The 15,784-nt window shown below is 45.3% G+C and overlaps 1 protein-coding gene across 2 annotated transcripts in view; it reads right to left on the reverse strand.

Moving 5' to 3' along the window:
- Nucleotides 1-13,184: 13,184 nt before the first annotated feature.
- Nucleotides 13,185-15,784, reverse strand: part of CEP192 (centrosomal protein 192) — a 1,702,116-nt gene continuing 1,699,516 nt past the window's right edge. For both annotated transcript variants that reach the window (XM_069219927.1, XM_069219928.1), the window contains one exon: nucleotides 13,185-13,704. In XM_069219927.1, the coding sequence (XP_069076028.1) occupies nucleotides 13,569-13,704 (136 nt within the window). In that variant the 3' untranslated portion in view covers nucleotides 13,185-13,568. The remainder of the gene's footprint in view (nucleotides 13,705-15,784) is intronic.

Raw genomic sequence — 15,784 nt, forward strand, 5'->3', positions numbered from 1 at the left:
ACACCAAGTGGGGAGTAAATTCCTTTTATGAGTTCGAGCTCGAACAACCTACAGCCTAATTAGGTGATCCCTGTTCAGCTGAGGAGGATCTTTCCCAAGACCCCAGACATCTCCGTATAAAGGTACTTAGGGTATGTAGTATGTGAGGCTGTGATATTCGGGGTATCTGTAAATTAGTGCCTAAACACCATCGGTGGTGGCGCCATGTCGTAGTTTTGACTCTTGCTCTCTGCAAGACTGCTGATTTAGGATGACAGTACCTATGTTTGTAGGCGACTATGCCAATCCTACAACAAAACACAACTGTCGTCCCAACCCTTCCGGCTCACAAGCAGCACCTCACCTAAACCCCAGATGGTTAGAGATGCTTTGTGGAAGTCTTTACGCATGGACTCAAATGCATAACATCTCAGGGTATATCGTGGTTAATCGGAGAGTACCCCTTTCTCACAACAACAAGTCTCAATCATACACAGGCAAAGAAGGAGATGCAGTAAAAGGTTCAATAATATTTATTTAATCAAAACTGCAATCTACGATAAATGACATGGGCTGCAAAGATTAGGATAATGAACAATGCTAGAAACAGAATGGAAAAGACAAGAGTAATTAATACAAAGACCCCCACCATCTCGCAATATCATTCGATCTCATAAAATGTGTGATATGTCCTAATACACCGGTGAGTAGGCCTAACCTCTAACCCAGAAGAGAGCTAGGTGTGTTAAACGTCAATCTGCCAATGCTATGTCCATGAGAAGAGCCCCTAATCCGCGTTACCTTGGAATGAGGTCTCTAGCTCAGACTCCGCAGGAAAACGAAGACTGGTCAGTGTCCAGGCGATGTGCCACATCGATAGCAGCGATGGCATCTGGTCAGAATCCCTCTATCTATCTGATAAAGTGAGGAGTATATATACAGATCTGCCTAGACCCCTGACGTCGGTAGGTTCCCAAAGAACAGATAACAATGCATGCTTGGGACGGTAATTAGTATAAACAATTCCCTCGAAAGCGTGAAGAGGGACATTACCTAATGCTGACACCTTCAGTTTGTTTGTATTTGTTGCCTGGTTTTGATGCCTTAGCACGGTGGCACTGACAAGGGAAATCAAAACATGGGCCTAAGTCAAAACAAGGCAGCCAACTTAAAAAGAATTAATTTAATAAATGCGCTAAAACAGAGCAGGCTAAGTAGGCTAAAAGTCACTAGGTGATGGGGGCACGAGTTCTGCAAGCCAACGACTTATCCCTATTAAATCAAACTAGGATTCACTACAAACCTGCTGCAAGACCAGCAATGCATACAGTGGACCCAGTGACCTCTGCCAACTTTAGAAGACTGCCCTGCACCCAAATGGACCAAGAACTCCTGAGGACTGCGGCCCTGTTCAAAAGAAATTTTCAACTAAGGACTCCCTCCTCACTCAGGATGCGTGAGTCCTGACCCCTGTGCACCTGACACCCCGCAGCCCGTGTCCAAGTGGTCCACCCAGACGTTTGGGAACAAGAGCCCACTCTGGGTTGACCCCTCCAAGCCCCCACGAGGACGCCTGCAGAGAGAATCCAGAGGACACCCCTGACCGCGAGCTCCGGATGAAGATATCCGACACCTAAAGTACACATTGCATCTGTAGCCCCCAGGCCTTGAAGAGTCTGACCCCCTCCGGTGCAGCATCGACCAGCAGGCGGCTCTCTGCCCTGCCCGACCAGTGGTGTACCCAAGACACCGTCCCAGACCTTGCCTGCAGCCTCTGAGTGACCTCAGGGTCTCCCCAATGATCTACATTGGAAACCTGACATCCTGTTTGCACCCTGCACCCGGACACCCCTGGGCCGATGAGGGTGTGTGTTTGGTGTCTACTTGGGGCCCCTCCAGTGCTCTTCTAAACCCCCCTGGTATGCCCTCCGAGTCACGGATACTTACCTGCTAGCTGACCAAGATCCGAGTACCACCCTATCTCCATAGGAGCCAACGTTAATTTAGTTCCTTTTTTTACCTCTGCACCCGATCGCCCCAGTGTTGCTGGTGGTGGGTTTTTGGGGTTAACTTGAACCCCCAACGACGGGATAAATAAAACCCAGAGATAAGAAATTTAAGTCGTGTACTTACCTGTAACACTGTTCAATCTTTTCTTCCCCCCAGGAACTGCTGAAAATTGCAGTGTCTACTTTTAAAATAGCTTTTTGCCATTTTAAAGAAAACTGTATACATTGTTGATTTCATTCAAAGTTCTAAGTATAACTATGAAAAGTACCTTACATTTTATGTACATACCTACAAACGGAATCTTGTGGTTCTAGAAATAAATTAACAAAACATATTTTTCTTTATAAATTACTATTGGTCTGGAGTTAAGTCATTGAGTGTGTGTTTCTTTTATTGCTTATGTGTGCACAACAAATGCTTAACACTACCCTCTGATAATCCTAACTGCTCGACCACACTACCAAAAATAGAGCATTAGTATTATCTATTGCCTCTGTCAAGCCTCTGGGGAACCCCTGGACTCTGTGCACACAATTTCACATTTTGATATAGTATATACAGAGCCAGCTTCCTACAATATGTAAATATACATATATATGGAAAATGTCACTTACCCAGTGTACATCTGTTCGTGGCATGTAGTGCTGCAGATTCACATGCTATGCATTATTCCGCCATCTAGGGTTGGGCTCGGAGTGTTACAAGTTGTTTTTCTTTCAAAGAAGTCTTTTCGGAGTCATGGGATCGACTTACTCCTCCTCTCGGTCATACTGCGCATGGGCATCGACTCCGTTGTTAGGTTGTTTTCCCGCAAAAGGGTGTAGGAAGGAGTGATACAGTGTAGGAAATTAAATGTTGTATATAAATAGTAAGTAAAAAAATATGTCCATGCCAATGTAAATGTATATACATATGTACAAACTTTATAAACTACAACGACTACAGGCTTCCGGGGAGGAGGGAGGGTGCATGTGAATCTGCAGCACTACATGCCACAAACAGATGTACACTGGGTAAGTGACATTTTCCGTTCGATGGCATGTGTAGCTGCAGATACACATGCTATGCATAGACTACAAAGCAATTACTCGCCTCAAGAATTGCGGTGGCTAGCCTGTAGGAGTTGGAGTTGCATGAAATAATGTTCTTAAGAAAGCTTGACCAACATTGGCCTGTTGCTTTGAAAATACATCTACACAATAATGCTTTGTAAATGTATGTGGTGTAGACCATGCGGCAACTTTACATATGTCTGCCATTGGTATGTTTCATAAAAATGCCATAGATGCACCTTTTTTCCTAGTGGAATGAGCTTTAGTTGTGATTAAAAGTTGTCTTTTTGCCTCGATGTTTGTATACATTTAACAATCCATCTTGTTAATCCTTGTTTAGAGATAGGATTCCCTTTATGTGGTTGTTGAAAAGCAAAGAAAAGCTGCTTTGTTTTTCTGAATTCTTTTATCTATCCACAGAGTACATAAGAGCTCTTTTAAGGTCAAGACTGTGAAGGGCTCTTTCTGCAATTGAATCTGGCTGTCGGAAGAAGACTAGCAATTGCACTGTTTGGTTTATGTGAACAGGTGATACCACCTTTGGCAGAAATGTTGGATTGGTTCTAAGTATAACTTTTTGTTTGTGTATTTGGAAAAAAAAGTTTGTAAGGAAATGGCTCCCTGTTGCAGTTACCCCCCACTTTTTGCCTGATACGGATGCTGACTTGACTGAGAAGTGTACTGGGACCCTGCTAACAAGGCCCCAGCACCAGTGTTCTTTCACCTAAAATGTACCATTGTTTCCAAGGGCTCTGTGGCCGGGAAGGGCTCTAAGGGCTACAGCATGTCTTATGCCACCCGAGGGACCCCTCACTCAGCCCATGCACATTGCCTCTCAGCTTGTGTGTTCTGGTGGGGAGAAAATGACTAAGTCGACATGGCACTCCCCCTCAGAGTGCCATGCCCTTAACCCACTGCCTGTGGCATAGGTAAGTCACTCCTCTAACAGGACTTACAGCCCTAAGGCAGGGTGCACTATACCACAGGTGAGGGCATAGTTGCGTTAACACTATGCCCCTACAGTGTCTAAGCAAAACCTTAGACATTTTAACTGCAGGGTAGCCATAAAGAGTATATGGTGTGGGAGTGTGTCAATTACGAACTCAACAGTTCCATAATGGCTACACTGAAATCTGGGAAGTTTGATATCAAAGTTCTCAGCATAATAAATGCACACTGATTCCAGTGTGGAATCTATTCTAAAATACACCCAGAGGGCATCTTAGAGATGCTCCCTGAATCCCAGTCCAACTCCTGATGCTAGGCTGACCAGTTTCTGCCAGCCTGCCACAACCAGACGAGTTTCTGGCCTCATGGGGTGAGTGCCTTTGTCACTCTGTGGCCAGGAACAAAGCCTGCACTGGGTGGAGGTGCTTCTCACCTCCCACTGCAGGAACTGTAACACCTGGAGGTGAGCCTCAAAGGCTCATGCCTTTTGTTAAAGCACACCAGGGCATCCCAGTTAGTGGAGATGCCTGCCCCTCCGGTCACTGCCCTCACTTTTGGCGGCAAGGCTGGAGGAGATGAGAAAAACAAGGAGGAGTCACCCACCAGTCAGGACTGCCCCTAAGGTGCCCAGTGCTAAGGTGACCCCTGCCTTTAGAAATCCTCTATCTTGAGATTGGAGGATTCCCCCAATAGGATTAGGGATATGCCCCCCTTCCCTCAGGGAGGAGGCACAAAGAAGGTGTAGCCACCCTCCAGGACAGTAGCCATTGGCAACTGCCCTTCTGAACTAAACACACCCCTAAATCTAGTATTTAGGGGTGACCCGGAACCCAGGAAATCAGATTCCTGCAACCTACCCAAAGAAGGACTGCTGACCTGAAAGCCCTGAAGAGATGACGGAGACGACAACTGACTTGGCCCCTGCAACTTCGAAGCAACTTTTAAAGAACTCACTCTTCCAGCCGGAAGCGTGAGACTTAACCTTTCGCACCCGGCTTGAGCTCCAGAGAACCAAAACTGCAGAGAGGACTCCCAGGCAACTGTAACCTTGTGAGTAACCGGAGACGATCCCCCTGCACTCCCACAGCGACGCCTGCAGAAAGGACCCAGAGGCTCCCCCTGACCGCGACTGCCTGGAACAAAGAACCCGACGCCTGGACCAAGCACTGCACCTGTAGCCCCCAGGACCAAAAAGTACCGAACGCCAGTGCAGGAGTGACCATCAGGCAACCCTCTGCCTAGCCCAGTCGGTGGCTTGCCCAAGAAGCCCCCCTTTGCCCTGACTGCATCGCTAGAATGACCTCCGGGTCCCTCCATTGATTTCTACAGAAAACCCGACGCCTGCTAAGCACACTGCACCCGGCCGCCCCTGTGCCGCTGAGGGTGTGTTTTGTGTGCCTGTTTGTGTCCCCCCCTAGTGCTCTACAAAACCCCCCCCAGTCTGCCCTCCGAAGACGCAGGTACTTACCTGTTAGCAGAGTGGAACCGGAGCACCCCTGTTCTCCATAGGCACCTATGTGTTTTGGGCCCTCCTTTGACCTCTGCACCTGACCGGCCCTGTGTTGCTGGTGCAGTGACTTTGGGGTTGCTTTGAACCCCCAACGGTGGGCTGCCTATGCCCAGGAAACTGAACTTGTAAGTGCTTTACTTACCTCAGAAACTGAATCTTACTTACCTCCCCCAGGAACTGTTGATTTTTGCACTGCGTCCACTTTTAAAATAAATTATTGCCATTTTAACCTATACTGTGTATGTTCCTGCTCTAATTCAAAGTTCCTTACTTACCATTGTGTGGAGTACCTTGCTTTTTATGTATTTACTTCAAATCTGAAATCTTGTGGTTCTAAAATGAATTAAGAAAATATATTTTTCAATATAAAACCTATTGGCCTGGAGTTAAGCCTTTGAGTGTGTGTTCCTCATTTATTGCCTGTGTGTGTACAACAAATACTTAACACTACCCTCTCATAAGCCTACTGCTCGACCACACTACCACAAAAAAGAGAAATAGAATTATCTAATTTTGCCACTATCAACCTCTAAGGGGAACCCTTGGACTCTATGCACACTATCTCTCACTTTGAGATAGTATATACAGAGCCAACTTCCTACACCACTTTTACGGTCTTGTTTTATTTTCTCTCTATCTCACTGTTTTTGCCTAGGCCAGCAGTCTGGTCTCAAACAAGACATTCTCGCTCACTCTGTGCTTTTTCCAAGGCTGCAGTAGGATACGTTGTCGGTGAACGTGCTATAGGTTTAGTCTCTGACATTCATTGAAAATACACATCCTTACGTAGGGACAGTTTCTTAGAACACCAGCTGTTTTATTATAAAAACACTTTCCTGAGGGAGATTCCAGCCAGAGAACCACGACTGTATACTGATTGCTGAATGCTTCGCTACAGCTGTCTTCACAGACTTCAGGCCTTTGCTCAGGTATGGGGGATGATGTCTTCCCAGGGGAACCTGAAGGGCAGAAATAGAGCGTAACATGCTGTGCTCTATCATAGCTTAGGTAGGAATTAGTCTGTTGACTCTAGTGACAATATGGTAGCGTTATTTTTCTGTTTAACTCTCCTTGTCACAATTTTAATCTTGTCATGCTGTATCGTCCTGGTTATTGCAGTCCTCCTTTGCTATCTAAGATTCAGTCGCTTTATTAAAGCATTATTAAAATATGTACTGCCTCTGTTTGTCATTGTGTATGTGAGACTAATGTAACTGAGAGAAACGGATGAAACCTGAGTGACCACAGCTTCCCTGAGAAACCAGTTATGTCACGTGCTCGGCTGCCCAATCACCCCTGCCCTTGGGTAGAGATGAGGCACTGCTAGTTATCTGGAACAGAACCCGGATTGGAGCAACAGGTGTCACCTGTAGTGGGTTAGACTCAGTCTCCCACATCGCAGGCAATTCTGCCACTCAAAATCCAGTAGTCTTAGTAGAATACCGAGAGCCTATGCGACAACATGGTGGAATGGCAGGCCCCTCATGGCTTGATTGCTGTCTTCCTCGAGGACATCCTCGCACAGAAGAAAAAACACTCTTGACAAAAAGGTCTAAAAAGGCCTGTCAAAAAAAGACAAAAGGATAGCTCTGTTGTGGATAAGTGCTTAACTGGCATGGAAAGAAAAGAACTGACGTACATGCGCCTTTGTGGTGCCTTTATAGGTGACAGTGACGTCACAGACAGCCCCAGAGATGCCTACAACGCCATGCAGATCCAAACGATATCACCCTACGGCATGTGCACGGGTACTGCTCGGCAAAAGTTCTGGATTCGAAGCTGATGCCTGGCAATTATAAAGGTAAGGAATCTGCAGCTAGAAGTCTCTATCAGATACACAATGATACGTGAGAAGCCTACCTTCAATTTCTCCCTCTGCCACATTTTATCTCCCCTTAGGGCTCAATATGATTATGTTTATTGTAATAGAGTTGCCTCTTCTAATCCTTATGAACCTTCCACAGGCGTGTGATTGCATAATGCACAAATAACTATCTTTCTGGCTGTCATTTAACCCTATTATGTCCCAGGTCATTATTTACAGATTTAATCTGTATCTTATAGTACTCGTCATTTACCTGTTGGTGCAGGAGTGATTATGTTTTATGTTTGTTGTCATGCATATTCTCTAGAGTACATCTGTGCTTTGTCACTTCAGGGAATTTCCCTAATCCCTTATCCCACCCACCAACACTATGACACCCAACTGACAGTGACAACCACCCTCCACTGCTATTATACAACCCAATATTAATAATGCATTTGTTTAACATGCCATGCTCGCAAGCAAAGCAAGTTGTCTCCGCTTTCAATCACCTAGTCGCTGAAGTAGCTGCATTTCCTTATATGGGTGTGTGGGGCATCCTAATCGTCTTCACTAGAGATTCAAACCTATGCAACTAATTTCATTGAGTACTGTTTAACTTATGCTGTGTCCATTTTAGTAGCTGTACTGGAGATGGCTTTCTTTGTGCAGTGAGTTAGTTTTCACCCCCTTGCAGTGTGAATATACAGTGCATGTCCATCTCATGATAGCATGCAATTATTTCAAGGATTAGACACTAACTTCCATACTGTCAGCCTTCCTTCCATTGTTGCGCCATTTGTTCTCTTGCTGCCTTCTTTCGTGTATTTTTTTTAGGGTTTTAGTGCCAGTTGTGGATCTATGTCGGTTTATGGTTAACACAACAAAGCAAATCTGAGCTTATCACAATACCTCATAGTGTACATTATGATCAGTTTGCAATTTTTTAACTGACGAAAGAGATATTTGCGCATCTTATGCTAAAACTGTAAAATCTGAGAATAACGAGACAGTGGATCCAAGTACTGCATGACTCTTTTTCAGACCATACTGAGTGCCACATCTTAGTCACCATGGTTCAAAAATCAGATTATTACTGGCTCGAAGAACAGAGGCTCCAGATACAGGTCTAGGTGCCAACGATGTGCTCGTTCAACTGTGAATGATGATGGGAACCTGTCCCTGTCAAATAGTGAAGTCAACAATGTTATAACAAAGATATGCATCTTTGTGGTATCTGCAGATTCTAGGAGATCTCAAACATCCGATTAGTTAGTAATGTGAGCATGTCTAATTTTGCCATCTACTCTTCAGAGGCTACAACACATTTCCTGTGTTATTGTCTCTATATCACTGGCTTTTGACAGATCTGGGTGTTGGCCCTGAGAGTCCCCTAGTGTTTGGTCTCTCTTGTACCCACATGGCTTTCTTCAAGCCTAAGGAAATTTTGGGTTGCTTTTGCCGCTTTTTCCCACTTTGATGCCAGGACAGCTATCTTGAACCTTATATATTGGAATTTTGTTGCTTTTTATCCTGTGTTAGAGCTCACTCATTTTATTCTGATTTTCCAGCAGTGCAATCAGGCTTCACATCACGATGTGGCAGACGCTGTGTTTAAAAGCTGTATGGCTTTTGGCTGATTTACAGAATGCATTCCAACCACAGTGGTGATTGCTGGTGCTCTGATAGATTGCCAGATGGCAGCTAATTTGAGTAACCAATAGGATGGCCACATGGGGCAAGTGTATGGCAGGCAATATAGGACTGATGTCATGGATCCATTAATGGATGCCTCCCTATACCTTCTAGCTGCAGTCTCTCACTGGATGCATCTACCCGTGCGCCACCCCTCAACCAATTCTGTGTAGTTAACTGAAGGGGCCCTAATCGAGGTTAAAGTCTGTAGGCCCCAGATAGATATGCCATTGCTGTTCATTCTCTCTATAAATGTTTGAAGCAGCCATATCTCTCAATTAACCCAGTTTGGTAATGTAATGAGATTTGTCGGACTACTCCATTGAATGCCTGTGTAGAGGGGCGTGTAGGAGGCTGGCCTGGTTTGTAATGGGTACATATGGTACATACACCTTATACCAGGTCCAGTTATCCCTTATTAGTGAAAAGTAGGCAGTGTCTAGAAGCCAGGCTTTCTAGAGGTAGCTTTGGATGAGCAGCTAAGGTTTATTTAGGAGACATGCAAAGCTCATGCAACACCACTTTAGTCACACAGTACTTATACACATGAAAGAAAATACTCTGTTACAAAAATAAAGGTACTTTATTATGGTGACACAAATATCAAAAATACTAGGGAAACTATACTCCCTTAGGAGGTAAGTAATTTAGATGATATACACTAGTATGCAGAAATAGGCATACCAACAGGAAACAGTGCAATTAGGGAAAATCGCAATGGTTAGAAATGGGCCTGGGGGAGCGCAAACCTTATACTAAAAAAGTGGAACGTGAATGTCGGTCTCCCACCTAGGCAAGTGTAGTATGTAGAGGGGAGCTCGGAGTACTAGAAAACCCCAAAGGTAAATACTAGAACCCACCCCAGTGACCAGGAAAGCAGGAGTAAATCACAGTAACTTTCCCAGAACATACACAGAAACGAGAAGAAGAATTATGCAAAACCCAGAAGAGACTGTAATACACCAACAGTGGATTCCCGGATAAGACGACCTGTGGAAGAAGGGGATCCTTCTTACCCGATGAAGGTGCAAAAGAAGAACCACCGGTGAAGAAGGAAAGTCAGCACTGCACCCAAGAAGACAAAGTCGGGGTTCTGGAGGGTGCAAGTAATGTCCCACGCCGGATGGAGGATTGCAGTGGGGTTTGCGTTGTCGGAGTCAGCCAACAAGCGTTGGCACACGCAAAGCTCGCAGTTAGGGGAAAATGGTGCTGCTCAGGACCAGGAATGACCAGGTGGACTCTACCCAGGAGGGGCAGTCAGAGAGGGCCCTCAGCAACTCAGAGCCCACAGAAGACCAGGCAGCGCACACAGGACTCCCATAGAAACGGACGAGAAAGTTGCAGAGGAGGCCCCCGCAGCACTACGACAAAGGCTCCCACGTCGCTGGAGAACCCCTCCGGAAGCTGTGTTTCGCAGGATAGTGCTGGGGGCCGGAGCTAAAGATGCACAAAGGACTTGGAGGAAGGATGACAACAAGCCTTGGCAGCTGCAAAACACACAGTGCACAGGGGTACTGTCTTGCGTGGGGAGGCAAGCTCTTACCTCCATCAAAGTTGGACAGCTGGAAGAGAGGACCGTAGGTACCACTTCAGTCCACAACCCCGTGATGCAGGATCCAAGCAGCTCAATAGGAGAGGGGATCCACGCAGCCGGTTGTCGTTGTAGGTTGGTGCCTGCAGAAGCAGGGGAGTGACTCCTTCACCTTAAGTGAGAGTCCTTCGCTCTTCTGATGCGGGCTGAAGACGGGCTGTCTTCAGACGATGCACGAACGGGAAACCGTTGCTGGCAGGAGCCGGAGGTAAAATGTTGCAGAAGGCATCTTGCTTGTTACAGCTTGTAGACTTCCTGGAGGGTCCAGTTGCAGTTTCTTTAGAGAGAAATCAAAGTGGAGGATGCAGAGGATTCCTGCTGGAATCTTGGAATACAAATCTCAGGAAACACCCAAAGGAGAGACCCTAAATAGCCCTGAAAGGGGGATCGGTCACCTAATCAGGTATACATCTATCAGGGGAGGCCTCTGAAGTCACCTGCTGGCACTGGCCACTCAGATGCTCCCAGAGTTCTATGCCAACCTTGAATCTAAGATGGCAAAACCTAGGGACCCTCAGGAGGAGCTCTGAGCACCACCCCTGGGGTGGTGAATGACAGGAGAGTGGTCACACTCCTTTCTTTTGTCCAGTTTCACGCCAGAGCAGGGACTGATGGTCCCTGAACCGGTGTAGATTGGTTCTTGCAAGGAGGGCACCAAATGTGCCTTTCAAAGCATTTCCAGTGGCTAGGGGAGGCTACCTCTCCCAAGCCTGTAACACCTATTTCCAAAGGGAGAGAGTGTAAAACCCTCTCCCCCAAAGGAAATCCTTTATTCTGCCTTCCTGGGCTCGAGCTTTTCAAGCAACAGGAGGGCTGAAACATGGATGTGAGGTGGCAGTAGCTGGGGCTGCCTGGAAAACCTCAGAAGGCTGAAATGGAAGTACTGGGGGTCCTCTAAGGATCCCCCAAAGTACTGGTGTCCTCTAAGGAGCCCCACAGAGTGCATGGAATCATACAACCAATGCTTGCAAAAGCCTTGGATTAGGATTCAAACATGTTTGATACCCAACATACCTATGTTCGGAGTTACCATTATGCAGCTGGACATAGGTAGTGACCTATGTCCAGTACACACGTAAAATGGTGTCCCCGCACTCACAAAGGGTGCTTGCACCTTTTCACGCAGGCTGCTTGGCTGTCCTGCAGAAGCCTTTGCATGGGCTCCCTATGGATGGCAACATTTATGCTGCAGCTCATAGGGATCCCCTGGAACCCCAATGCACTGGGTACCTAGATACCATATACTGGGGACTTATAAGGGGGCACCAAGCCAATTGTGAGTGAAATACAGACTTTTGGGAGAGATAGCATAATCACTGGGGTCCTGGTTAGCAGGATCCCAGTAAACACAGTCAAGCACACTGACAGGCATGAAATGGGGATAACAATGCCAAGAAAGAGGGTACTTCCCTACAGAGTGGAAGAGACAGGAGGTTATTTCTTAGTTTCTAGAGCTGGATGGTGTCGTAATCGCAGGATATTAGTCAGATCAATACCTTGGGCAAAGGAGCTGCTCTAAAAAACAACCATCTTCAGGCTCTCAGTCCTCCCCCCCAACCCCCTCCCCTAACATGGAAGGCCTAAGGGCCTGACCCACAGAGTAAGAATGTGCTGCACTTTTAGCATATATATAGACTCCAAGGGCTGTGTAATATCTTAGCACAAGGGGACTCTCCCGATACCAGGCTCACACAAGAATGCATTTCATGACTTTCAAGCATTAGAAATATAATGGCATGTCCTTTATTAACATGCTATTTAAATTCCAATCTCATCAGCTTCTATAGGCACCTGCACTCAAAACTCTACCTCTTCTTATACACCGCAATTTCTACCTACACACATGCACATACAACTACCTAACCTTTACCCATACTCTTCAACTTATATACATATATCTAGCTACACACAACTCAGCTAAGACTGGCCTAAATATACATCCATCAACCATGATTTATACCAACAATTCTACAAATCTATATCACCTATACACCTCTATCTTGTGTACACACACACACACTTCTTCATATATATCCCTACACTAATATCTAAAATTTAATATCTACCTACACTCCTGCACCTAATTCCCACCTACCTCTTCCAATATTGCTGCAGACACCCACTTGCCCCTGCCAACACTACCCTTTAACATGAAAACGCAACCTGCGGTTACCTCCAGCTTCTTCTCAATCCACCTACACATACTTCTTTAGGCACACCTTCACATACCTAAACCAGTGACGCAACAAATCTTGAAGGGGGGCCCCCCTCTGGTCTAAACCAGGAGTTCTCAGGCCAGGGTGCTACGCTGAGGGGGCCCTCTGGAACACCTGCACAGCGGGGTCCTTTGTTTTGCCACTGACTTAAACCAACCCTAATCCCACACCCCTCTTCTTTTAGTTTTAACTAGACCATGAAAACTATTTTAATTTTTCAAATGTATATGGATATTTAATAGCCGTAGACTTTATGTAATCAGATAGAAGCATGCATTCTAATGAAAACTGAGATGAAGAGAGAGCAATGTATGCGAAGATAATAAGCAAAGAAAAAGATTTACTCAAAAGGCAACAAAACATTTAGTAGACTGCAAGTGTGTGTTGTACAGCAGCATTTATTTAACATTATTTTTTTGTAACAATATGTATTTATAAAACTAATTTTCTTTGAAAACAATGGTTACAAAAATACATTCTTAAATATATATAAGAAAAATATGGGAATTTAACAGTTTCCTTGAAACAACAAAAGTGCAAACTGAAATACAGAAACATGAGAACTTTAATTCAACATTCATTGCAAAATACAAATTTAGCCTCTTAACAAGCTACATCGTGTAAGCAAAAGCTCCTTGATTATTTTAACAACCAAAGTTCATCTTAACAATACTGTAGTGTTTAAAAGGCGACATGAAAATTAATTAGCATTAGTTTAATAATTTAACTTATGGAAAAGGCAGCGGTAATTTAAGATTTAAAGTCATGTGTTGAAAGCTTCACCAATCAGTTGAATCCGGAGACTGCCACATTTCTCTGTTTGTGCAACTATTGCACCTTCGAACTTGCCACTTGCTTTTGGTTTGAACTTCACTGGCACGTTGATATAATGGTGCGGTCTGTGTAATTATAATAAAAATAAAGTACATTAAGTGCATACATCACTGACAGTAGCTGAAAAAAATGTCCATAAATAAAACAATTTTAGCTTCAACAAACTAGTTACTGTTTGGAGAGGAAGTATCCCTATAGACAAGAAACCTCTTTGTAGGTTGATGATAGATGCCTTATTACCTTGGATGATTCACCGAGAAATAAATTCACATGTTCTTCAAGAATAATAAATGACTTTCCTTCGGTAAAGCTCTTTCTAGTAGATACTTTGACTGCAGATTCCTCACCTGCTAAAAAATTCCCCAGACATCAGACTGGATCTGGACATTTTAAAGCAGTACCAGGTCCACCCTGAAAAAGAACGCAAGCAACTGAGGACTGGTTTTGCCCTAGTGAGGCTTCATCAGCCAGGTATAGCTTGATTCCACATGTGACAGTATGCGTAGGACCCACGTCTAGGCAGTCGTGTCCCAAATAGGGCAAAACACTGAAGTATCCTGGGTTGCTTGTATTACGGTTCAGAGAGGACCTGGCCTGGGAGCTCAGGCTGAACGGCTCCTATTGAAGAAGGATCAAGACAGATTTGCTAAGGTGACTGTGTGCAAAAAAAACAAAGGACTGGGATGGGCCCTGAGTGATTATCAGTGGCTGAGATTATTTCTAGTATTACATCCATCACTTTTTGTATACTGAAAAAAAGGCATCACAACAGATAATTTAAATGAAGAGGGCTGGTCTGGCAACCACAAAAAAAGCAGTGAGCTTACAAATAACCTTAACTGTGCCCAAAGCAAACCGTTGCTGGGCTAGATAGAACTCGGCAACATTTCAGATAGTTTGACTTGAAGTGGGTCAATCTGCTGAGTACCACACAAAGCTACAACTTTGTCCCAATGGCAGGCATATACTGATTTGGTGGAGGGATGCCTGGCTACTAGAATGACATTAAGTACTTTGGGAGGAAGGTTAAATGAAGTCAACTGCCACCTATTGGTCTCCAAGCATAGAGATGAATATTGCGTAGGCCCAGGTGCAGGACCCTGGCTTGCTGCTGTGACAGAAGATCCTCCCAACGTGGCAGCCTGCTCGGACGACAGATGCTGATGCTCAGGAGTTCCAGGGACTATACTCTCCTTACCCAATCTGGTGCCACAAGAATGACTTGGGCCTTGTCACTTATGATCTTCTTCGGAACTCTGGGCAAAAGAGGTAGAGGTGCAAAGGCATACAGAAGTCCTGAGCTCTGACTTGCTTTACCACCAGGATACCGGAAGTCAGATAGTCCCAACAGCCTCAGAGCCCTCCTCAATGAAATCCAAGAAAGATGCTGAGGCATTGGGATCACAGCTTGAATGTCCTGGACTCTGCTCTACGGAGGAAGGCATGAAGGGCACCATCTGCAAAGTAGTCAGGTGTGACTTTGGCACCTTGATAGTGAACCCCAAAGATGTTGAGAGGTTTGCCAAAGTCTGGAGAAGGGTGACACTGCCTGGGAAGAGACCACCTTCAGCATGTCACAAGGGTTAGGGCTAGATTAAAACCCCCGACCTCTGAAGATATACTGCATCTACCACCTTCAATTTCAAGAACACCAGATGGACTCTGGTGTGGTCAAAATGGAGCAAATGAACTGAAAATGCTCCTTAACCACAATGAACTGCAAGTAACTTCTACGGGCCAGCGAGACAAGGATGTGAAAATAAGCGTACTACAGGTCCAAAGCTACATCTAGGCTCCAGGGTCACCGTCAGACAAGACATGCACTAGGGTGAGCAATTTTAAATTTTCCTTCTGCAGGAAGGCATTGGGATGGAAGAGCTATATTATGGGCCTGAGGCCTCTGTTCTTTGACACTAGAAAGTAGCCGAAGTAGCAGCCAGATCCCAAATCCAATGCTGGCACCCTCTCTGTGTCTCCTTTGGCCACCAGACGAGCCTGCACTTCCTGCTGTGAGTTGGATAGATAGTCCTGCGTCAACCACCCTAAAGGTGAATGGTGCAGTGGGGTGGCAATAAATGGGAGGGCATAAGACTGGCAGAACATCTGCTGGATCCAACCTTCAAAACGGTGGCAGTGTTTCTGGAA

The sequence above is a fragment of the Pleurodeles waltl genome, chromosome 2_2 (genome assembly GCF_031143425.1).
Source record: "Pleurodeles waltl isolate 20211129_DDA chromosome 2_2, aPleWal1.hap1.20221129, whole genome shotgun sequence".
NCBI lineage: Eukaryota > Metazoa > Chordata > Amphibia > Caudata > Salamandridae > Pleurodeles > Pleurodeles waltl.